Here is a 27,013-nt window from a genome sequence, read left to right on the forward strand (position 1 = left end):
CTGTGTAAAATCTCTTCATTTTAGTTATACTCTGTTTTAATCCAACACAAAAGTGTTTATGACTACAGTAAATATAGCTTCATATCTAACAAATGTTTGGTGTAAATAACTTTTTTGCAACTTTATACGCAGAAAATATTGTATGTATTTTATCAAATGTAAAAAGGAGGAGAACCTATGTCAGACTGCACTAAAAATTTACAATTTTTTTTTTTTTTTTTAAGATGTGCTATCCTAAGGTTATTTTTTGGCCCAATTTAAAATTTTACATTTGCATATTTCTCTATGAATTAGATATTTTTATGATCACCTTCATTGTCAATGCAAAAATTATATTGCTCATAAAGGAGGAGGAGACCTACATCAGTCATTTTTTGAAATTGAATGATTTTTTTTTTTTTTTTTTTTTTTTTTTAATAAGCCAACTTTTTTTTTGCCTAATTTTAAATTTACATTAGCATTTTTTTCTTTCAAATAATGAAAAAGTGTGCCAAGTGAATCTAGTCAGTGGTAAAGTAAGTTTTCCCATATATAAATAGGAGCCATTTCAGTGCATGCTGAATTAAATTCTTTTGATGTGAAAGCAGTAAGTAGTTAATAAAAATTCTTTTTTCTTAGATCAATAATGCGTAATTGTAGTATTAAAAAAATTAGGATGAAATGAGAGCTACCATATGGATTATAAGGGCTAGACTCTCATGCAAATGTATTTGAACACAGTTTGCTTTTAAATTTCTTGACAGCGTAGTAATTATACTTTATGACAGTTTATGAAAACTCCATTGAACTAATGAATAATTGTCAGTTACATTTCACAATATTGCTAACTGAAATACAATGCCAATAATAGCATTGTTATATTATTTATTGTTCTATTTTATTTCAAATTTTCCTCACTGTAATTTTAAGTCGAATGGAAAATGTATAAGACATTATAATCTGCATAAAATTTCCCAGATCTTGCACAACTTGTCAAAAAGACATTAACAGTTAATTGATACTAACAAGCAAGATTTGGTGACTTTTATTTGGTTATGGCAAAGCACTCAAGGGCTAGCTGCCTCTGGGTGGTATACGTTCTTGGAAGACTTTCTAAGGCTCATATTTATGTTACATGTGGGGAAGACCATGAAAGCACTTATGCAGCTAGCCCATCTTGTTCATTTGCGGTTTTGCAGCTGAAGATGATGGTTTGGTAAAACCATCGAAACTAGTCCTGTGAAAATTTTGTGAATTAACGCTGATTTTTGTTGTTTGACTTCTGAATCAGTATATATTCGGCGTGTTATTGCGTCTTAATTATAGAAGCCCCAAACAGGCTTACATTTTGCTTTCTTTTTTGCACGTGGTGTGGCCGCCATTTTGTGATTGTAGGAGTTTCGGTGAGTACATTTTTGCAATTTTCAAGTTATGTTTATGTTTTGTACATTTGGATATTGTGCTTTGCTTGTCTGATTTCATGCATTTTGCTTACATTTTGTTTTCTATTCATTTCAGTGAGGGATTTTTCTGCTATTTTGTGTGTACTTTATTATTGCTCAGTTAATTTAGTTTGATTTTCTGCATTGTTTATCATGCCTTCATCCGTTAATCGTTTCACTAAATTACGCCTGAAACGGCAAAAATTCCTGAATCATCTTGACTTTTTACTTAAATGTAAATGTAAAAAATTGATCCCCAATTTTATTCAAATCAAATCTAATCAAAAACCTTCGAGTCGCGTTTCAAGAATTCTGTTAAATTGCAAACTTGCCTTACTTCGGTCCGTGATAAGGGATACACGTCAACAATTGTCCAAAATTGAACATGAACTCTATAAGCTTCATCTGGAACTCGCTAAAACATATCCAAAATTCACTGGCCTTGAACAAAAGTCTTGGTCTAGAACGGAGAATGCAGTTAACCGTCATAAAAACACCCTTGCAGTTAAATTTGAAAAACTTCTTTTACAGTCTTCCAGTTCAAGTAGTTCAAAAAATCTTCCCATTGTAAACATCAAGCCAATAGTTAATATTTCTAATGTTAGTCTTTCAGAAGAACAAGAGAGAATTCTAAAATATAATTTTAACTTCTCACAAACCTGTAAACCCTCGATTCCAAAGATTTTGGCTCCTATCGAAAAAGCTTTCAAGTTCAGTAAAGTTTCAGATTCACAGAAAGAAATGATTAGGCATCTTATCGCTCATAATGTGAAATTCAATAATAAACCTTTGAAACCAAATCTAACTGCGAGAGAAAGAGCTACAATGCGCGAGATTCATTCTAACCTGGATATTGTCATTTCAGAGGCCGACAAAGGTGGCCAGATAGTCGTCATGGATAAGAACACTTACATCGATGGTGTCACTAAACTCTTAAACGAAGGACCATATAATCCGATCCCTAAAGATCCTTCACCTTCGAACTTATCCAAAATAAAAACTGCGATCAAATCTTCGCAAATCATTTCAAGCAACTTAAAACATTCACTTATCCCATCTGTTGCGAATTGTGCCAGATTATATGCTCTTCCCAAAATTCTCAAGTTCAAAAGTGAACTGAATAGCAGGATCAATAGAATTCATTGTTGAAAGAACTTTATTTAAATCATCTTTATTACCTTCAAACAGGGTAAAAGTATCGTCTACGTAGCGGAACCATGCCGGGAAGTTTAAAGTTTCAAACAATTTTGATTCATAATAATGCATGTAGAAAATCATTTCTTCGCAAATCATTTCAAGCAACTTAAAACATTCGCTTATTCCATCTGTTGCGAATTGTGCCAGATTATATGCTCTTCCCAAAATTCATAAAAGTGGTATTCCTTTCCGCCCTATTGTATCAAATTTAGGTACTGCCTCGTATCCTTTAGCTAAATATTTAGTTTCTAGATTTTCCACTCTATTAGACAATAACATTTACACCATAAAAAATTCAATAGAGTTTGTAAAAAAGGTTAAAAACATTTCTCCTAGTAATTTACTCATGGTTTCTTTTGATGTAAAATCATTATTCACCAATGTCCCAGTGGAGGGTGCATTAAGATGTCTAGAAACCAGACTTCGCGAATTTCATTTCTCTTGCATCGAAATTGAGGAGCTAATTTCTCTCACTCAACTCTGTTTGAAATAAACACATTTTGTTTTCCAAAATAAATATTACAAGCAAACTGAGGGATTAGCCATGGGAAGCCCCCTCAGTCCCATCCTGGCTGATATCTACATGCATTATTATGAATCAAAATTGTTTGAAACTTTAAACTTCCCGGCATGGTTCCGCTATGTAGACGATACTTTTACCCTGTTTGAAGGTAATAAAGATGATTTAAATAGAGTTCTTTCAACAATGAATTCTATTGATCCTGCTATTCAGTTCACTTTTGAACTTGAGACTTGCAATTCTCTTCCGTTTCTCGACATTCTGGTCTCACGTAACACATCCAACTTCAGTACTACAGTTTACCGTAAACCTTCATCGGTTTGCCTTCCACCACACTTTAAATCATGTCATCCGACTAAACAAAAGTTAGCTTCATTTTATTCCTATGTTTTCCGTGCTCTTCAAGTTTGCTCCTCCAAACTAGCCCTTGATGAAGAACTAAATTATTTAAAAGCAATAGCTATTGACAGGGGCTTTTCACCCAACATTATTAATCAAGCAGTTAAAAAATTCTCATCTCAACACACTAAAAGCCACACTCTTATTTTAGGAGATTATAAAAATTCTGTTGTCATTCCCTTCTTTCCATCAATTAGCTATAAAGTTGCACATATTTTGCAGAAATTTAACTTTCGGGTTGTTTACTCTCCCATCAATAAAATTCCAACTTCTATACTCAAGGACCCCATTCCGGATATGAATTCCTGGGGTATTTATAGGATTCCTTGCCAGTGCGGTTTAATTTACATTGGCCAAACTAAGAGAGCCTTAAAACTTCGCGTCAAAGAACATGAGGCATATGTTAGAAAAAAGGAAACACAGAAGTCTTCTGTTGCTCAACATTGTTGGTCCGAAAATCACACTTTCAATTTTTCTGCTGCCAAAATTATTCAAAAAACATCTTCCATTGGAGAACTGGATTTTCTAGAGGCATTTCACATTCATAAAAATCTTTCTGTTCTAGTTAACGATCCTAATTCCAATCCAAATTTGCCTTCGGCTTTTAGAGAAATTATGTTTTAGTTCTGGTTTCGCCAACAGATGGCGCCACTTGCTTATTCTTGTCCAGGCTTTCTTATCTTATCTAAACATTATTTCCTATCTTGTTCATTTGCGGTTTTGCAGCTGAAGATGATGGTTCGGTAAAACCATCGAAACTAGTCCTGTGAAAATTTTGTGAATTAACGCTGATTTTTGTTGTTTGACTTCTGAATCAGTATTTATTCGGCGTGTTATTGTGTCTTAACAACAATATTTGCCAGCACAAGGGATATTTTGTAATTTTCAGAATTTCACTATGCAATTTTTCAAGATGATAGATTGATGAAGATGATAGATTCTCGGAACAAGAATCTTATTTTTTCATGAATGAATTTCATTAATTTGCATTTATTTTGTTCATTAATTATGTCTAGTAACATATTAGTCTTAAGTCAGTGTTTACCCATGCATCTACAACATTTTATGGAAAAAAAAATGTATTTGTATTCCTTTTTGTAGATTTGAAGTAATTAAACAGCCCCCCCCCCCCGAAAAAAAAAAAAGAAATTATTTAAGTTTTGAAAAGTGCAGTCAGAATTTAGTGAATTGCTGAAAACCACCTTATAGGAATATGCTTTATACTGCAAAATTTATGCTGTGGAAACAATATATGTTTTATGTGCCATGTTGATTACAAATTATGTATGCAGTACTGATAATGTACAATGAAGAAATCATCAAATCATATATTCTATTCCAGCATCAGTTACTAGAATGAATAAAGTATCAAATTATAAAAAATGCAGCTAAATGCAAATCAACAATAACAACATTTTGCTTTTATATAAATATATCTTAAGTAACTAGGAAGTAAAGCACAAATAATTTAATGATTTTACTCCAAAATATAGGTTAAAATTTTGGAAAATACTGAGAAATGAGCTCCATCAAAAAGGAGTGAAATTATATGTACCAAGAAGAATATTTATTATAAGCTGTATAAATATTTAAGCAGTACACAAAAAATTGCAAATGATTCTGTTGATTTATCGATACACAATATTAAAACATTATCTAGGATTTTTCTCTGTATTATTTCTAAGGATTTAGTAACTAATTTTAAATGATATCATTCATTTTGATTGCATAAAATCAACTGTAATTTTTCCAAACATGTCTGGAATTCAAGATTAGCAAAGCTATCTTGTAATTAATCAGAGAGAAGGAAGAAACAACAATATTTAGATACAATAATTTATTGTGAAAACATTAACATGATAATGATAATTTTACAGTATTGATTTAAAAACAAGTTTGAGAGAATGAAATGTTAGTTCTTCAATGTTAAGAATACTTTAAGATTACACACTTTTGATTCCAAGACCTGGGCATAAAAAAATCAAGAATGGGATCCTCCTGAAAAGGTAAATGAAATACTTATTAAATCAAGAAATTTAGTGTTTTAATGAAAGTTTTCCCGCCACTGCAGTTCGCGTTAGCGTGTTTAATCGTATTTTGTCAAACGAATTTTTGACATTGGGATTAAAAAAAAAAAGACGCGCTTTAGAATACTATTGTGAAAAAAGTATCGTTATCATTAAGTACAAGGAGTCTGAAATTAATCTGTTATGCTACCAGATTAGAACCATCATTTACTTCCATTTCTGTTGCAAACAGTCAGCTACAGGATGTCACCGAATCATGTGTATAGCTTTAGGTGCTAATGTTTTATCATAGGACACTGCGAAGGTTTGGTACCGAAAGTTCAAAAACAAGAACTATACATTCAAGAAGCAGAGCGCTCTAGCCGGCCTACTGATGTTGACGAGGCCCGCCTGCGAGAACTTCTGGAAGAAGGACTGTATGCAACCATTCTTTGATGTAACCACTCGGGAACTTGCTAAGGAGTTAGACGTTAGTGTTATGGCCATTCGCGCTATGCATCGCGTAAACTTGATGTGCAAGCAGGGCCGTTCCTAGCGGGATTGCAGCGTGTTAAAGAACGCTGGCGGCCGGACACTAGTGAAACCATGCCCAAATTTTCAAATTCATCGTAAGTACTTGCCACATGTAAGTACTTTTTATGCAGTTTGTCATATGTAAGTACTTAGTGAGCTTGAAATAAAAATTTGATTAATCATTGAGCACTTTTTAAATTGGGGGGGGGCAATCTCAGGAAAGTACGCGGGCAGCCAATGACCTAGGAACGGTTCTGCGTACAAGCTCAATCGTTGGGTGAAGCAACTTCAATGCTAGGGCAAGAAGCTACTGGTGTCGCATGAGCTGACTCAAGTAGATAAGGATAGACGTGTTCGGGTCTGCTCTAATATGCTCGAATATCAACGCAAGGGCAAAATTCTTAACCGGATCGTCACTTGTGTTAAAAATTGAATTACATCACAGGCCGAAAAGGGGGTTGGTCTGCGCCCATTGAGCCCATCGGCAGCGGCGCAAAGCGCAATTTGATAACAAAAAGATCATGCCTTGTATTTGGTGGGATTACCATGGTATTATCTATAAAGATTATCTGGGAAAAAAGTAAAACCCTCGATAGTAAGGTGTGCAGCGAATTGCTAGTCCGTGTTAACGCTACTGTCTAGGAAAAACCTCGCATTAAATTCCGGCGCAAAAAGGTGATGTTCCATCAAGCCACATGGGTCTGCATTCACCGGCTGGACTCTGTACGGAGTCGAATTGGAGCTTTTGTCACACCTACCATATAGCTCCGACATCGTTTCTTCGGACTTCTACTTTTTTTTTTTTTTTTTTTTTTTTTTTACATCTGTTGGTGCTATTTTCCATTCTGCACAGGATGTCCGAAATGAGGTTGATCTGTTTTTGGACTCGCGGCTACGAAGTTTCTAGGCCGAAGGCTTTGTAAAACTACCAAAACATTGGGAGCAAATCATAGATTTGGAATCGTGATTACTACCCGCACTAAAGGAATTGTTTTTATGTTTTTTCCCCCTAACTTTATTAAGAACGTATTTTGGCGGAAAACTTTCGTTACCAATGGACACACACATTTAGTCTAATTTCAATATTTTAACATGAAATATACACATTTTATACAGTTTTAATATAGTTTCTTTTTTCATTAAAAATTCAATTAACATGTATTAACATATATATAACATCAGATGTATGATATAAATGTTAAACTCTCAGTTTTTCACTAGGTTTCCGATAGTTAACTAACTTCTTGATAGCTATGTCCCCGGTGATAGTTACGTAACTATCTCCCCTTGAGCTAGATTTATCAAAGTCGCATAGAACACTTTTTTTCCGGAAACAGAGGCGTGAAAGGAATTTTAAAATACGGGTATATAATATAAGAGTTACATGGAGGCGTGTTTATAAATGGGTGCTAACTAAATAATTTTAAAGGTGTGTTTGTAACATCAGATAAAGTCCACGAATTTTATTAGGGTCTTAGGCTCTAATAAAAGTTCTATCGTTGGCCATGATTATGTTATAGATGACAATGCAAATTTGCCATTCTTTGTCCCAATTTCGAAAGAAAATTCCTTGAGGGACGGATCTGAAGGACTTTCGGTTCAACAGTATTCTAAGTGCCTCCATGTCGAAAAGACGTTATATATTTACAAACATCCAAACCGTTTTTGGGATTCGAACTGAGGCCCGAGGCTATGACAGCTGGCATAAATTAAAATTAGTGTCGTTAGCTAATGCTGCCAGCTTTTATAACTGCCAAAAAAAACCCCAACCCGGGAGGAACTATCTTTGTTCCTTTTGCTAATTTATCATTATGTTGATTCTAAACAGCACTTCTCCTGAAAAGAGTGATTGCTCTGTAAAGAAAATAGCTGTTTTACCTAAATGGTTGCCACTCTACATAACTGAGAACTTTCTCGATATGAAAATACAATTGCAATATATTATTTTTTAACTTATGCAATTAGTACATGATAAAGAAGTATGCCAATTTAAAATTTACAGATGACCAAAATTTAACAATAATTTGAGGTTGAATTTCGCCTGCATGGGATTTAGTTCAGAAAATTCGCTTGGATATTTAATAATGGAGTAATACATTTAAGTGTAAATGTTATGCTGTCATTAGATTGCATCAGTTATAATTTATCATTGAGGTGAGAATAGATAAGAGATAATTTAATTTATTCACAGCAATTTTTAAAAATCTAGTTATATTAAATTGATTTCCATGTAAGCATACTTCTTTTTGCACATGTGTATTCTGTCCAAAATCATTAAAAAATATCTAGTAAGTTAAAATCATAAAACTTACTACTGTGCTTGGGCAATTGGCTCGAGCATACCATTCCGCTGTATACAAAGAGACCAGCAAACCCCATCCGAAAAACAACATAGTCCACATAAAAGTATTCCACAACTGTGCTGTTCTTTTCTTTGTTAAAAATACGAAAAATACTGAAAAAAGGGAGAGAGAGAGAGAGAAATTATTTCAGATTTGTAAACAAATTTGAATACCGAGAATGTTGGTCATCCGAAATTAAAAGCAGGTAAACTTAATATGAGTATAATTTTGATCATAATACAAGATGCCAAGCGAAATAAACTTTTGGATGCAGAAAGGTAGAATGTTGGAAGTTGTGTTTGTTTGCCATAAAGTAATTATGCTGTTTCATATGGGACCTAATACAGCGTACTTTGAAGCGAATTTTGGAAATTAGCTATCTTATCATGAAAATTATGATAAATATGTCGAAAAGGTAAATTATAACATTATAAAGAAAATTACTTTAGTATGAAAAGACATACTATGCACGCGAATAGATAAATAATCACATCTACAGCTTAAAATGTCTGAAACTGGTACACAAAGTTCTGTTGCAATTATTAGAAATAAAAGATGCAAACTGGAGTACAAAAGTATGATTTAATGGATAAATAATGGACATTATATTAAGCGCATGGCTTGATAACATCAACCAATAAAACAAAATAAGCATAACAAACCTTAACTCCTTTATTTTCCTTCAGAAAGTCCTCTATGAAGGCACCTCTAAAAACTCACCTTTATGTAAGCAACTTTCAAAGAGCATCATTAGGTTTATTTCGGACAAACTTCAGATTTTCCGATTGCCAGCTGGGTGTGCTTCCAATTACACCACGAAGGCACGCAATGAAGAAGATAAAAAAAATCTCTTACATTCTCCCCGCTCACCTAAAGAACGATTGGGTAGGTGGAGGTCCATTTGGGAAATGTGACGAATTATTTACACTACATTTTAATTCAGGTGCCACTTGTAAAGCGATAAAATATTTATCGATGCGGGAAGCAAGGAAAATTAATGCCCTCTCCGGATTTGAATTTCATACCTCCTGATGCTGGCTGGATATGCTTCCAGTTACATCATGAAGGCACATGGTAAGGAAGGAGAAAAATCGCTTCCAATACAACTCTCACATTCTTTATCGTTTTAGTTGTCAAACTGCATCTCAGTTTGTTTTTCAGAAGATCAAAGCGAGTCCTTATATAAGTTTTGGAGAGGGGAAGAAGAATATGCGTTGCCTTCCGAAAGTTAGGCAAGTAGCTATAAATTCTATATAAGCAAACTATTATGAATTATTTGAAGCTAGACTGCACAACAGTGAATTGAGTTACTTGCTTAAAAATGTAAATATGAAATTAAAGGAAAAAATATTATGTATGCTGTAGAAGAAACAAGAACAGACAGCTTTTAATGTAGAATGAATCCTTTCCTGATTGTAACACAAGATTCGTTTCGACATTTTAGAGAGTAACAACTCTATTTCCCTTAAAAGGATATTTTGCAGCATGGGTAAGTAAATGGTTTTAAATTCAGGCACAGCTCTTCTAAAGTCATTTGAAATTCTTTCACATGATTGACCTTATCAACAACAGCGTGCGACCAGTATTTTTTTAATCCCTCATCACATTTGTTCTATTTATTCTCCATTGAAAGGATTGGTTTGGTTTATTTGTTTATGGCAAAGCACTAGAAGGCTATTTGCCTATTCATTGAAAGGAAATCTGTACTTTCTGCTGAAGTGGACAGTCTCGCGAAGAGATCCTGGTGGCTCTCCACCATCATCATATCTGTTGGTGAACACGTAAATATTGGTGCGAATTTATTCTTCCGAAAACAAGAAAAAGTAACTTTTATTACCCCATTGCTCCTACTAAAAGTGTGGTATTCAACAATGTTATCACACTGGTTATTTATTCTTCGTTCTTTACAAATCCGTAAAGTGCTATCAATATATTCGTCTGTTTCAGAGAACCGAATTTCTCACTGAATAGACGCACATTTTTCTCTCTTCCGCAAAAATTTCCAGATTGTTCGTATTTCAATCAATCAGCTATTCATCTTTCCGAACTCCTGTTCCAAACTTTTGAAAAAATCTACTGAACTGTTGTAGTTATGTTCATGCTTACTACCCCACTTTAATCTTGCCTTCCCAGTCTAAGCACTCGAAAGAACGTAGATTTATGATGCCATATGCGATAGAGTTTTTTAGTATTTAGTTTTGCATCCCACAGTACTGGCAGATGCTGAATTTTCTTTTACTGTGGCAAGCATTTGGTAGTCGATGTGGCGGTTCGGCGATTGCATCTGGCCTGGTACTATTTATCAGAAGTATTGGTGTCAACCATCATGGGTATTAATCATTATTTGTTACTAATCATCGGAAGATACTCTATTCCTAGAATAACTTCAGACGGGATTCTAGATAAGTGTTACTTATTTACAATTTTTATCCAAAGTAAGAAATGACAGAATGATCTGCAAAAAGAAATCCGCGTCTTCCTAAACGACTGTCGCATCTCAAGACTTCAAATAACATTTCAACATATTCTTTATATAATACAATAATCTAGCTGCCAGAGCTAATTTAACCCAAAATTAGCTCTGATATTTCTGTACAAATTGATTTTAGCATCTTAAAATCTTAGGCAAATGAGTTACTTTCATCTTGTATAAATTGTCAGGTCTTCGGAAAGGAAAGTGCAAAATACAGACTACGCTGTCAATGGAATCGAACTACGGAGTTTTTACTTACCAGCTGGATATATTAAACAACTACCATAAAATATGATAATTTCTTACAATCCACACATAGGTTACATATTTTTAGAAGGAGATCACTTTAAGATTGATCATTTAAAACCCCTTCGAGCCGGATAGCGAAAACGCGCGCTTATCGCGGAGGCCGGCAGTGTCTTACGCGAGCGTCTCTCCAGGGCCGGGGCCTTTTATGCTACTAAGCCTAAATCCATGAAATTTCCGAAGTATCAACGCATTGTTTAATAATGCTCTATAGAGTATTTAAACGGCTTATGCTTTATAGATATTTATATATATATATATACTTTAATTACCTTATTTCTTGTTTAAATGCATATTTTACACATTTTATTTTAATTACTCACTATTTTATGACTTTTAACATTATACATCTGAAAACTAAATATATTACTTAAAATTCTCTTTTCGTATGAAAAATTTGAAAACAGGGATCTACACACAGTTCTACGTAACATTCCTTGCACTCGTAATAACTCATTTGCCGTTTTGGAGGATTTTTCTGGGAATGTGAACAAGCGAAGCATCGTCGTCTCATTTTCTTATCAGTCTCTTCTGAACAAAGTTTTGGAAAATGTCTTTCAGTTAATCTTTCAAAATCAATATCAGAATTTCAGAATCAATATCTGAAGTATTTTGCATCATTTCTGCTATTTCATGCTCTGTTAAACATTTTCGACGCTTCGACATTGCAACGGTAAAAACAAAAAGAATTCACGTCTAACAAGATCTAATTATTTTCTAAAAACTGAACTGCAAACCGAAATACTCAACGCTTTAGCGCATATAAAACTTCTACTTACAATAAACAACTACCACGTGCGAATAAAGTGCGATTTAAAGAGACATCATAAATCACGCCATTCGGAAACATTTAGTTCCCCGTTTGTTTATATAATCAAAAACACGTGTATGTGAGTCATGCTTCTCTCATTTCGAGTAGAAGGTCTAATGTACATGTATCTGAAACCATATGGACATACAGTGCCATCTTGTGGCAGAAATTATAGTTTCTAAAACGTTCTAGGACACTGGCACAAATACGTGACAGTCGGTAGTAAACGGGAAAATGCTCTGGCACGCCTGCGTGTCGGCCGGGAGGTGAGTGTGTTCGTTGCTGGCACGTAGACGTGACAGTCGGCGCGAAGGGGTTAATATTTGAGTGTCCCTAACGACGCTATAAATGTAAGCTCCACTCCCATAAAATTCTTGGAGACGCTCGACATCGACGGACATGCTTCATTTCGTATAGCCTTCATTTCATACAATTTGCTATCCTACGAGGAATTGCTCCCTGAAATGCTATTTTCCTTTCACGTTATTTTTTCATGCTACGTTTATCACATATCATGTTGGTATAGGATAGGGCTCCGGGCCCAGGAACCCGTGTTTCTTGCCCTGCGGCCACCTAAGAGAATTTGCATCCTGTTCCTAATTTTTGAGAGGCAATGCTCTCGACTTGCATATATGTATACTCCGCATAAAAAATGCAGAAAATGAATATATTTTCACACACATAAAAATTAACACCATTGCATTATTAATAACCTAGAGTTTAAACTTACCTCCCAGAGTCGAATATACGACTAGTAATGCTGGATAAAAGAATCCAAGAGACAAACTGATGATATATTCATGGACTATAGCAGACACGATGAATACTAATACTAAGGACACAGACCTGCTACAGCCCAGCTAAAAATAAATAAATATAATCATAAATTTGTTCGTAGTCTAAAATTTCAAATATTGGAATTTGTAGGGGAAATAAAATATGATTTCTGCATACCCTATGCGTGTCACTATATACATAAGCATACAGCCAATCATACACAACTGTGTTCCACTTCCTATAATACTGAGAGAATGATGTGCTATTCCACCAGTCCTAAAGTGCAAAATACATTTTCCTTAATTTCAAGTGAAATGCATATATTAACAAAAGAATAATAGCTAACAGAAATTTAAAGAATAAAAGAAAACTATACGTAAGAATTACGAAATTAATGGTAATGCAAATAATAAGGCGTTCATAAACCAAGGTTCCACTGTAGTTTCTTCTGCGGTAAGGGGACATTAAAAATACACGGTAAGTCGAAAGTCTCGAAAGGTCTGGCGGCAAAGTAGTGGGAGACTCTTGGACCCGTCTTCCGGGAGATTCTCGTCCTACTTCTTGTTTATTCTTCCAATTGTTGTATGTCCTCCTTTCACGATATTTGTCACCGACTCAAAAGGCTTTCACCAGATGTTTCCCCTATTAGTCGACTCTGTTTCACTACACCTTTAAATTCTTATCTCATATTAACTTGTTATTAATAATTTAAAATTAATATTTTGCTTAACTTTATTACTTTTTTATTATAATTTAACGATTTACTTCAAAGTTATTTGTGGCAAAATTCATTATGTAACTTGTTACTTAAATTTCTTTATATAGATCAATTGTTTTTTAAAATTTAATTTAATTTAATTTAATTTTTTTTTGTGTTATTGCACACATAATTAGGGATTTTGTTCGACAGGGGTTCGACAGGCCTTTGACCCAGGTACTCAGGTATATATACCATACCGCCATGAAACTGACATTCTCATCAGAAACTGCAACAAAACTGGGCAATTCCGTTACGCAAGTCATTCCGTTACGCAAGGCCCATGCTAACGACAAATGCAGTCCGAGCCGACCAGTTTTATCGTGGCTAGGACAGCAGTCCTAGCTAGGAAAAAAATCGTGGAATTATTCTAACGTTACTGTCAGACACGTGATATAAATCACAGCAACATAAACGATGCGAACTTATGAAATGACATTTAAGTTATTCTTGGTGAATCAAAATCAGATCCGATTTAAAGCGGCTATATTTCAAATATATTATTTCAACTATTTTCACGCTCATGCTTCCTTCCGTTAGTTTCATCTTCACGAGAAAGCATTACTTGTATGAAATAACAAATACTCGTAATTTAAAAAGAATTCTATCGGAATAAACTTGTAATCTGAAAATTCTTTTATTAATACGCTTTTAATACATTAGCAAAGACGTAATGAATTATTGATGATAATTAATATATTGGTATGAACGAATAAGAGGGAGACACAGTTAATTAAACCATGACGTTTTAAAATTACATTTAATGTTTAGATAATGAACCATTTAGATGTTCGAAATCAACAATTTCCCGAGGCTTGTTTAAAATATGTTTTGGGTTTTAATAATAATATAATTTATTTTGGTTTCCCATTTTTGTCTAGACGTTTGAGGAAGAGAAGCATTGCTACATGCTTTCAAACAAGATGTCAAGCGCTTGAATAACATGGATCTTGTAAGAAATAGACTAACCCGGTGGACGGTGTGTCGGAAATACGTAACACATATCGGTGGTGTGGTGTGGTGTATTTACACTTATGTCCATAAATTAAGGATAATTCGGAGTCACGCGGAAATCGAACTCTAAAATAAATATATCACCTGTAAAATCACCGCACACATCTTCAAGAATCGTATGCAAATTTCAGGAAGTAACCAGATGACACCGATGGTACGTCACAATGGCGAGAGTGTAAGAGAGTGATGTATAAGGAATACAGGCAAAGGAGTAAAATTGTTCGCAGGCGCTTTATAAGCATTTCAGTGCAATAACCGAATAGTTATGACACAAAGGACGCATTTGGATGATTTTTTACGTGGTAAAATTATCGGCCGTCTGGAATGTGGGGGTACCCAACTGGAAGTATCAGACGAACTTGGAATTGCCCACAGTGTCATCTCCAGGCTTTGGCAACGATTCCAAGATGATGGTAATGTAAAGACGTTGCAGCACAGGTCACCCCAGAGTTACAACGCCGAATGAGGACCGGTATTTGGCAGTTACTGCCAAAAGAAACAGGCGGAGCACAGCCTCAGACCTGTCTCGTCAGCTCTCTTTAGCCACTGGTACGACAATTTCAAGGCAGAACGTGTCCAGACGCTTAATGCAGATTGGTCTATATGCTCGTAGACCTGTCAGATGCGTTCCACTTACTGCAACTCACTGTAGCCTGCGGTTAGCCTGGAGTAAAGAGCATGCATTGTGGACACCGCAACAGTGGGCTTGTGTGATTTTTCCGACGAGTCCAGGTTTAGCTTGCAGTCTGATTCTCGTCGGACTTTCATATGGAGATCTCCGGGTACCCGTTACCACCAAGAATTTACCATCATTGAACGACACCGTTACGGTGGTGCAGGAGTGCTCCTTTGGGGTGGAATTATTCTGGGTTCCAGAACTGACCTGCATGTTCAAATTGAACCATGACAAGCCAAATCTATCGGGACGTTATTCTGGAACCACATGTACGTTTGTTTCGGGGCGCCATGGGCGCACAATTTGTGTTTATGGATGACAATGCCCGTCCTCACCGTGCAAACATCGTAAGCGAATGCCTTCAATCGGAGGATATCACCCGTATGGACTGGCCAGCATTCTCACCGGACTTGAATCCAGTAGAGCACGTGTGGGACATGCTTGGCCGACGAGTTGCAGCCCGTTAACCTCCTCCTACATGTCTACCAGAACTTCGGAGAGCATTGCTTTTTGAGTGGTGTAATATACCCCAAGATCAGATCGATAATTTGATACTCAGCATGCCTAGTCGTTGTACGGACTGTATTGCATCGTCTGGGAGACATACAATGTATTAACAATCATACCAACCACGTAATATTGATTTTTTTAATTAGTTTTTTTTCGTAATTTGCTCCAGGGAGAAAAAATAGCTAATTTCTTTAATAATATCAAACATATAGCATCTTTTTTTTTGCTCGTTACCTTTTGTTTAATAAATAAGCTTTACAAATAAGTCAAATTTGTTTTGTTTCTAACTCTTCCTTTGCCTGATTTTGCACTATCCTTAATTTATGGACATGAGTGTAATTATGGAAAAGCACACTAGGGCTATCTGCCTAAGGGGAGAAATGCCTTCGTGGAGGACTTTCTAAGGGAAACTGTCTCGTATACACGTTACACATGGGGAAAACCACGAAAACACCCATGCAGCCAGCCCTTTCGCGGGCTTCGAACCTCGGACCGAACTACCAGTGTTCAGCGACTTTTACCGCTCGGCCGCTGGTGGACTAACACATATCGGAAAGGAGAAGTTGAGTTAATCAGCTCTACTGTATGATTGAAATCTATGTCGTTTACATTGATAACTTTTAAAAAATTTTTAACTCATACAATATGAATTATGAGATTATGAAATTCACAGCTTTTATAAGATTTAGTATAATTTCATAAAATTTCTTTTTACTACATTTTGTGAATTTGTTCACATGCAGTTCCTGCTTTCATATAAATATCTTCAAATATTTATTCCTAAAAATTATATTACAATAAAAATTTGAATATAAATGAGAGTATTAAAAATCGGGGAAACAAACTGAGAGTTTGTTCGGTATCCATTTCAAATGAAAAGTCTTCGTGGATTTCGAATGCCAAGCGGAGAAAAGGTGGCTGGAAATGTTTTTATAAATTTAGTTTTATTTTTGAACATGCATACTTTTATAATTTAATTAAGGTTTAATTTTTATATATTTGTGTATTGTTTTCTTGGGAATAAATTCTGATACACTTTTGAAAATTAGTATAAATCTTGTCAGTGTTTAATAAAGAAATTTTTTTAAAAGTGCTCCGTTAATAAACATAAATCTCAAATACGTCTATCATTAACGCAGAAACTTTACTTTAAAACCATTCATTTTATATACAAAAAAGTATTCAGAAAAGATTAACCAAGTCGCATTAAATAAGAGTTGAGTTTTAAGATATAATCATTTAACAGTATTTGCTAACATGCAATTAAAATTTAGTATTTATACATTTAATAATTTAATTAAAAATATAACGCATAAATAATTTGTTTTGGAGTGTTTACAAAAGGAATTTTGGTTCTTTTCTGTTATCGGGACCGGATTTAGAAATTTAAGTAGGTATGCATATATGTATAAATGCATGTGCGTATATGTGTGTATGTATACATACACATACATACGTACGTACATATATATATACATATATATATAATTATTATTTAAAATTTAATTACTAATCTACGTTTTAAACTTGAAACTGACTGTTACTTTCATAATAGTCAATTTTTTCAAATATTGTGTAGTAGTACATATTTCAGATTTTGTATATACTAATTGCATCGCCACAAGTTGTGGTTGATTCTGTTAGCAAAAGAAAGTGCGTTCATGTTCTAAGTTATGATAAATAAAAAGGTTCGTTTAAACCTTTCCAGGTCTTTGTGGTTATTTCAGACTGTAGCAAAAATTCGCTTTACATCAGTCGAAGTTTGGATTAGCATTATCAATTTAAGTAAAATCCTAGACAGTGACTAAATAATATGATATATTATATATGTTATTGAAATAATATATACATAATATATATTATTGAAATAATATATATATAATATATATAGCTATACATAATATATATGTTATTCAATGCATTAAGATAAATCTGGTGAAGTCTGACAAAGGCATTTAAAATTTTTTATTTCCCACAGTTAAGCATTTTGAAAAATAGAATGCTATTTTTCCCGATTCTAAAGCACATACTGATACATTATCTATTTATTGCATTTTGTAATAATTCAAATTTAATGTACAATAACCTCACCTGATAAAATTCTCTATCTCCAAAATACAAAACTTCGGCAAAAATATTCAGCCAACAATGTAGAATGCCATAGAAAATGAGGAAGAGTATCATTGATCCAATGACTATCGCCCCAGCGAATGTGAGGGCAGCTTGCGGCAATGTGAATTGAATGATTCCAATATTTTTGAAAATATCAACATTAAAACGCGTGAAGACACAATATGCAATGAATATGCAGGATATGAACTTGAACAAATTGTTAAATACGAACTTCCATGAGATGTCTTTTTTCCTGAAAAGAAACATTAAATTCAGACTATTTTTAATACACTTCAAACTAGTTAGGTTATTCAATTCACTCAGTGTGTGCATACGCTTTTTACACAATTCTTAATTTCGAAAGAAGAAGTTTTAGAAGGGGGGGGGTTCAGAAGCATAAAGAGTTCAAAAAATAAATAGCAAATCTTATTCCCTAATAAAGAGGTACAATTAACAATTCTAAATTCAAAAACAGAATTAGATTTTAAAAGTTAGATATTTACACTGTTTTTTTTTTTAAATTTTGGTATAAGATCTTATATTAAAAATTCATTTAGATATCACATACTTTGGATATGAATCTCTGTAGATAAGAGCTGGGATGAAGAGAAAATATATGAAATGTGTCAGCGATGGATGTGGCTTAAAATCTGGATTCCCATCTGTAGAGAAAATCATATATTAATTTATTAGTATTATTATATGCAATGTAAGAAAAGCAGAGTTTTATTAAAATACAGATGATTCAAATCTTGATTTGAATGTGAATGAAACACTGTCTCTGCAATAAAGACTCTGTCGACTTAAAATCTCCGTAAAGAACAAATAAAAATGTAAAAGTAAAAATATTCAAGAGAGAAAAAAAAAAGAAATGATTTAATGGTCCGTGATGTAACTGTGCACTTTTTCACTGGATATTGTCTGGACAAAGCCTTGAAACATTCTGTAAGTGACGTGGCAGCAATTTTTATTACTTCAAAACATGAAATTGAGATAAGTGAAGAAAATAATGTTGATTTCGAGATATTTAAAAAATTTCGAAAGATAACAATAAAAAAAATGCATGTATTTACGTTAGGCCTACTAATATAAGAATCAGTCCCCAAACGTTCAAAGTACAGAGCATATAAAATTCATACAATTGAAGCAAGAAGTTCGCAATAGCAATTTTAAATGGTACGTGGGAAAAAAATTCCTATTATAACCAAAATGTCATGAATCTGAGCGTTGTTAACTTCTTATATATTTTATTCTTCTCATTTAAAATTAACATTATACTGGAGGTATGGTACTTTGGTATTGTAACAGAAAACTTTGCTAAAATCATTCACACTTCATCCCGTAAAATCATTCATTATGCTAAATTCATTCACATTTCATTATTCGCATCATAAAAGAACTAATTACTAGTCATGTATAAGCCTAAAGGAAAAGACAAAATATCCACAGAACTTCTGTCTTATCGTTGACACTTATCCCTCACTTTCTGCTCTCTCCAACATCTTTAAAACATTATTTGTCGTTATATATCTCGTCAGTTACTACCATTCTGAAAATCTTTTTCTATTTAAATTTTTTCTGAATGTTACAATTTACGATTTGTTTTCTCTCTCCTTCCTGCATGCCTTCGTAGTGTAACGGTAGCGTATTCGAGAGTTCCAGGTTCGAGTTCCGGCGAGGGGCATTGCTCATTGTTCATGCTTCCTGCTTCAAAACTCCTAATGACACTACAGATTTTCTGAACTTTGTCTTGCCGTGACCACGCTCTTGAAAGCCATTTGGCTACACTATGTTATTATTTCGTCTTAAATTAGCATTGCATAAAGATATTTCATTAATTTAAGAAAGAAAATAATTATTCGAATTGAAACCGTACAGTTTATTTTTAGAAAACTCGATCGCTTGCCCACGAGTCTCGCAAATAATATTTTCCGCAAGTGAAGTGGCAACATTCGCCTGGATATGATATTTGCGTAGTAACAATGATAATAATTTTTAAGCTATTTTTTAATTCTATTTATATGAAAATTTAGATAATTTAGTTAAAATATTTGGGAAAGTACCCATTTATCTTCATGGCTTTTATTCGTAACTGCAGCTAGAATCAATAATTTTGCTCTAGACAGTTATTTACATAGGGTGTTTAATATTCAGCATCTACCAGTTTGTAAGGTATATTTTAATTTTATAACAGTTATTTTAATTTTAAAATCCCTTTCTTATCAATTCTTGTTTCCACTTACGACTCCTTACCAGAATGAGTTTTGAGAATCCGTTTAATGCAAATAAGTTAGAAGAAGTATTTAAGGAAAAGTTTCAACTTATTTCGTGAGAGAGAGCTAGGAATCCTTAGTAGCGCGTGTTTGCCTTCGGGCTAAGGTCCCAATAACATTATGTTTCGGCTATGCGGGACTTGACGTCGAAAGGGACAATTTTAAGAACCCGCAATTCCAGGAAACCATTAGGTTACCATTTTCACTTACTACAAAGACTTGAACGCCAAACAATAATCGATTATCGCTCAGGTTGGAATCACGTGATTCTTCAAAAGCAGAACTTTCGTCTGATTGGTTATCTCTACCCGGGACAGTGCTCCAGCCGAGACATTTTCGGTGAGGTTTGAAAAAATCCCGCGTAGCTGCAACATTGTTTTCGTAGCTAGGCACTTCGCTTCCAGCGGGGCTCTTTTTTCTAGGAATCCTCCCTTTTAAACTAGTGCTACCAGAATCTCGTTTCTCAGAAAAATCCCGTCTAGCAGAGACTGTAGCCATTTGTGAAAACCTCTTTAGTCTCTCTTGTAGCTGTTACGCTCGGCCATATTATTACGTACCTTTTGATATTCGCCGACAAGTTTAAATTAGGGCCCAGCTAAGTTAGATACTTGTGTTTAGTATATACTTGTGTTTCGGTCTTTGAGTCTAAGTAAAGAATAGGTAAAACTAAGTCTCCTTTAGTTAGTTATAGTTTTGTTTCTTACTTCCTATTCTGAGTTAAAGCCCACGTGGAGGCTTTGTTGTAAGCCCGAGAAAGGGACCGATTTTTATTCCTAATTGAGTGAAATAAAGGGTAGTTAAACCCTTCTTGAGTCTACATCTTTAGTTATTTGAACTCAGCGACAAGTCGCTACACAGTTCACTAGGTTCCTCAACATTCATCTTAGACAAAAGGCGTGAGGAAGTCTACAAAATTTTAATACATTCGATGAAATTCCTATAAAAAGATTCAAATGTGAATCAAAATCTACCTTAAGGTTTTAAGATTATTTCAAATGGGTCACACGAAGTAAAACAAGGAGTAAAAACTGAACACCACTTCCAAATTTCTTATCTTAGAAACCAAAAAAAAAACGGTGAAATTATTTGTTTATTTTTAGAACTTAAATGAAATTCTGAGGTTCAAAAAGCTATGTTCATTAGATAGATAGTTCTCAAATTATAAGAAATATTCTGAAAATTTACTTTGGACATATTGCTTTCTCAAATTTACTGAAAATTATCATAAATTGATAAGGATATATCAAGTATATATTCCTTATCACTTTTCCTTCCTCATCATATTTTATCAACGAAGTCCTGCTTTAAAAGCACACAATCAGCAAACAGTGCATTTTACTCATATGCTGAATTATTTGTTCCCAAAGAATAGGTAAAACTGAAACGATATTAAAGAAGATAAAATTCTGCATATTTTTCAATTTAAACATACTTATTTGCTTTACTATCATTTTCCCATATTTCTTGGTGGTTATTATATGAATTTAGAATTTCATCTTTATTTAAAAGCATTAAAATATTTCAAATTAACACATATTAATCGAACTTTTAGGATTCTTAGCAACGTAATACGAGAAACCTTTGTAAGCATATTCGTATTTTGATATATTGAATGTCTCAGAATACTGAAAATAAAATGAAACAAAATTCAATAAAAATTCTGTATGAAAACTTCAGATTATAGTTTCAGATAGCACTTCAAAAAATTAGTTTCTCACTAAAAGTTAAAAAAAAATTCAACAAAGTATTAAATAAAAAAATCTTTGAAACTCTAATGATTCTATTTAATAAACATTCATAAATGTTTTGAAACAAAATAGTAGCCATTTATTTATTTTTTTTTTGATTTAAGTTCAAATATTTTTTTAGATTTAATATTAATACCTTATTTTACGGCAATTTTTTATGTGACATAAGTTCAAATATTTTTTTGATTTAGCACTAATACCACAGCAGTGAATTCTACAACCCAACTTTCCAAAATTACAAGAAATGGATTTACATTATTTAGAAACTAAAGGTCATATTGCAAATAAACTCTTTATTAATAAAAAAGGTCGATAACGACCTATAAGCATGTCATAAAAAATTATTACCATTTGTTCTACTCATTTACCGTCTTCTAACACCTATCGAATCTTCCTGGTTTTAGACGCATTGCATAAGAAAATAGAGTGTTTCTTGTTATTAGTGATGCAAGTGAAATTTCTGAGATTTAGAGATAGTAAAGAAGTTGCTTATGTTTTGCGGTTGTTGCTCAGTTGCTGTTTATCTTTGTTGTAGAAATTTCTTATTTGCTGTTAGTAGAAAGGTATTGCGTGACTCAAAAAAATTTTCACAGGGATGGTGAAGTTGAATAACAGGTCGGCTATCAGATTTCCCCTAATTCTACAAAATGGACCTTTTATTCCTTGAGAACGTAAGACACTCACGTCAACGTAGTGACGCTCGAAATTCTGTATTAAGGAAGTAACTTTATGAGACAGGTATATGTGCAAAATACAAAGAAACATTGAAGACATAAAATATGCTAAGGATTTTTCTTGGAGGAAAATGTTTAATTATAAAAATGAGAAGTGTTTGTGAAATATTTATGTAAGACAAAACTGGTTTTTAAAAAAGAATGGATGTTTTAAGACTTAATAGAAGTTTTATAGAAGTTAATACAACATGAAATTTTAAGAACAGCGAAAGTATGTGCGTTTATTGGAAACAAAACATTTTATTATGGAAGGAAATAGCTAATCTAATATATAGTTTCCTTGCTGAGAAAAGCTGATTAAAATAGCTTACGTTGACTAATTGTAATATATCTGTCAAATAATTATGCTAAGATATTTTCAACTTCTTACTAATTTATTAGTATGGTAGATAATTGGGGCAAACTTCAGGCCTAAATTGCAAAGAATTTGCATATCCATTCCAGAGAGCAGTTCACTCTGGGTTATGTAAACTATCTAATGAAAAGTGAGAATTGAGGATGACGGTTCAGATCTTCCGATGAATTAATAATCTTATGTAAACTTTCATACCACTTCAGAAAGGAGTAATATTGTAAGGTTTCACTTTAACCAATAAATTATCTTACTAATTTGACTGTTCTATACTTCTGTTTTCACCAGATTCAGAGTGCAAATTAATTTTAGGTACAAATGAAGAGTTAGTTTCAAAGATTACCAGAGGGTATTTAACAGTTTAGGTTGATTGAAACTGCTGTTTACATCTGGTTTTGAGGCAACATTTTGCTTGCTGCGGTTCTCAGGTTATTGGTCAGGAAGAACCCAAATGTTTAAATTACGTTTTTCTGATAGTGTGAATTACACTCGATTAACTTTGAATCTGTAGTGAGTAGTTATTATTCTACCCATGAGTTTGCGGAGTTTTGTTTCCGTTAATTTCAGTTTGCGTAACTATCAAGTCGACGTATTAAGAAACAATTTTATTTTGGATTTTACTTTGGTTGTGATATTTCTAGCTAGGAAGTTAGACTGCACGAAAATTAGGTGGCAGTCTTTTACGGCTACATTGATGAGCTGGTATTTTAAATTTAAAACCATAAAACATATCTTAAAATACTTCGTAACTACCTTCAAAAGGGGCCTCACACATTTTTACGAGTGTAAGAAGAGAAATCATGTTTGAAACATAATAGAATTTTAAATTCTACATGGATTCGCTTCAGCAAGAAAAATATACATAAAAACTCAAAACTTCCTCATTAAAAATTTTAAAATACAGACAAAAACCTAAACCACTAATTAGAATTAAAAAACGTTAAAATAAATTTTTACAATTAAAATTAAAGTTTAAATAAATTGAAATTAGGCAGAAAGACAGATGTTTGGGTGCTCAAAACTTTTGGCCCTACTCGGCAAAAAGACACTGAAGTTTGTGCAGAAACTGACTTAAATCACTATGCTACTAATTTTTATGGCGGCATCGATCGGCTTAGTGGAATATAAACAACCTTTAAATTGTCAATAATTCTACAACTATTTCATGTCGATTAACTAAAAGCATAAAAACCTTAACGGAACATTAGAACAATATAATGCAACCACTTTTAAAGGAAAAAAATGCACAATTTACCCAAATATAAGAATAAAAACACTTAACTCATCGAGCCGGGTAACAGATTGAGTGTATATATATATATATATAAAGATTTATATACTTTTGGTGCAGCCGATTGTAACCAAAAAAGGAAGTACACATCTACATGTTATAGCAGTCCCATATGCACAATTTCAATGTTCTGAGGGTACTCGTTTTTGATTTATGCGATACATATACGAACGTACAGACGTCACAAAAATCTCTTCTGAAACCATTTTAAATCCATTTCACAATGCGTCTCGGGAAAAAGATTCCTTTATTCTGTCCGTACGTACAGATGTAACGCAAAAGCACCGTTCAAATGTAATCGAGAGCGGTCAAAATGGAAATTTTCGTTGAAATAAAATATCCGAAATTTTTCGGGATTACAATAATTTGTTTCCTTAGTATAAGGAAATAAAAAGAGTACAGCGGGCTAATTGATACGTTTTCATAATCTCGGAGAAATTCGCCGAAATTAATTTTCACGAAAAGAATGCTAGTATTAAATCCACAGCAAATCTGTAAGCTACAAATACATAAATATAACGCTAAATTTCTTGGCAGTTGGCCATTAGCTGAAACTAATGAACGCGTCTTCAGATTTTCAAGGAACCAGATAAGTAAAAAGTCACATGTTACGAACGAAACACAAAAATTAATTGCGAAATCATATTATATGTAAATGGTTATAAACTGGAAAAGAATTGTAATCAGGTTGTAGAGTAATTCGGTTATTTTTAAGCAGGAGACATGAAAATAAGCAATGCCCTCCGCAGGACTCGAACCTGGACCTCTCAAATACGCGCCAAGTGTGCCACCGTTACACCACGAAGATATGCTAAAAGGAGGGAGAAAATACCTTATACATTCTTTTCTTAGGGAACTAAGGCTTCTCTAAGTTAAATTAAGAATATTTTCTAACTGGTAAATTCTAATGAATTATAGGCCCACCAGCGGCCGAGCGGTAAAGTCTCTGAACACTGGTAGTTCGGTCCGAGGTTCAAATCCCGCAAACGGGCTGGCTGCATGGGCGTTTTTGTGGTTTTCCCCATGTGTAACGTGTATATACGAGTCATTTTCCATTAGAAAGTCCTTCACGAAGGCATCCCTGCCCTTTGGCAGATAGCCCTAATGTGCTTTGCCATAATTAAATAAACCAAAACAAACTAATGAATTATATTTAGAAGATTAAGTCATTCGGTTATTTTCAAGCAGGAGACATGAAAATAAGCAATGCCCTCGGCAGGACTCGAACCTGGACTTCTCAAATACGCGCCGAGTGTGCTACCGTTACACCCCGAAGATATGCTAAAAGGAGGGAGAAAATACCTTATAAATTAAATACCTTACAGAAAAAGAAGGGAGGGAGAAAATATCTTACAAGCTTTCAGCTTATTTTATGTAACATTAATTTAAAAAATAACTTACCCTTTTTTGGATTATATCGTACTGCTCGTGGAACATTTTCTCTAACGAAGGAGTAGACTTTCATGAAGATTCTAACCTAAATTTTGCATACAGAAAAGCCGTCATTAGAAATAGAGATAAAATGTACTTTAAAATTTAAGAAAAAAAGTATAGTTGAATGACCGGAAAGAAAGTGTTCACCACTCAATGTTTCCGAATATCCTCAATAATTGTTCAAAACTTTTATTTTAAAAATGATAAAAAAAATTAAAATTTTAAAAGCTTAAAATTGATGTTTGAATACTGTAGTTGTTCTGAAGACAACTAAATATTTCTACTAAACTTATTTCTGACTCTTATGATGAAACATTTTTCTATTTCTCTCTCCATAATCTTAAATTAATAAATTTGATAAATGTAAAACATGTTGCTGGACTGATTTTCTTTGATAAACATAAACTAAAATCGCCCCTTTTTTAGAAGCAACAGTGGTGCTATTAGTCTCGATCTTCGCTTTTTGGTCCGTATCACTTTTCAATTAAAAGCATGTTGTCACCAAATGTTTTCATAAAGTATTATTTTTAAAGAAAAGAAAATACTTAGTATTTTATCGGAATTCTGAAGATATGTGCTTTTAAAAATTTTGTCACTTTGCTGTTGACTTTTAATACAAAAGTAATAATAAAAAGATAAAAAAAAAAGGTTGTATAATTCATCTTACTACGAAAATTGAATACTGAGATTATGTACTTAGAAAAGAGTGAAAAAAGTAATGGCAAAACACTCTATCGAGAATTCTAAATGTACGCTGCTTTTAAAATTTTTTATATGGCTGTTTAATTTTATGTGGCGTAAGTGTGAATATACTGATGTTTATTACTAAAATTGTAAAGACAAAAGTTATGTAGATAAATTTGTTAAGAAAACTGAACATTGATATGATGAACTGAGAAAAAAGATGGGAAAACTTAGAAATATATATATGAAAATACTTAAATAATCTATCGGAAACTGTAAAAATAAACTGGTTTTAAAAATTTTGTGATTTTACGGTTGATATGTATGTGGCGTAATGTGAGAAAAAAGCGATGTTTAATAATAAAGTTAAAAAGACAAAAAATTTTGTCTTAGTAAGAGTGAGTTTAAGAGTACATTGATAAATTGCGAGCTCAGCGAGAGCATAAAAATTTTAAGAAACCCTCTGATGTGATGTTAAAATCTGAATTCCTTTAAATTTTTTTAAACTTATTTTTGATAAGATATGCAGCACTCTGCGAATTTCTGTTTTGAAATATAAAAAGCCAGTTATATGCAAAAATAACAAATATTTAATTAATTCAGAAGTCAAACAACAAAAATCAGCGTTAATTTGCAAAATTT

The 27,013-nt window shown here is 33.3% G+C and overlaps 1 protein-coding gene across 3 annotated transcripts in view; it reads right to left on the reverse strand.

Annotated features, from left to right (window-relative positions):
* Nucleotides 1-5,359: 5,359 nt before the first annotated feature.
* Nucleotides 5,360-27,013, reverse strand: part of LOC118203916 (sterol O-acyltransferase 1-like) — a 65,907-nt gene continuing 44,253 nt past the window's right edge. For all 3 annotated transcript variants that reach the window (XM_035376220.2, XM_035376219.2, XM_035376218.2), the window contains exons 7-13: nt 25,655-25,730; nt 18,424-18,517; nt 17,835-18,108; nt 12,964-13,062; nt 12,740-12,869; nt 8,390-8,532; nt 5,360-5,535 (exon numbers count right to left, since the gene is read on the reverse strand). In XM_035376220.2, the coding sequence (XP_035232111.1) occupies nt 5,464-5,535; nt 8,390-8,532; nt 12,740-12,869; nt 12,964-13,062; nt 17,835-18,108; nt 18,424-18,517; nt 25,655-25,730 (888 nt within the window). In that variant the 3' untranslated portion in view covers nt 5,360-5,463. The remainder of the gene's footprint in view (nt 5,536-8,389; nt 8,533-12,739; nt 12,870-12,963; nt 13,063-17,834; nt 18,109-18,423; nt 18,518-25,654; nt 25,731-27,013) is intronic.

The sequence above is a fragment of the Stegodyphus dumicola genome, chromosome 1, assembly GCF_044657685.1.
Source record: "Stegodyphus dumicola isolate Sdum_Otavi_A_Nest chromosome 1, ASM4465768v1".
NCBI lineage: Eukaryota > Metazoa > Arthropoda > Arachnida > Araneae > Eresidae > Stegodyphus > Stegodyphus dumicola.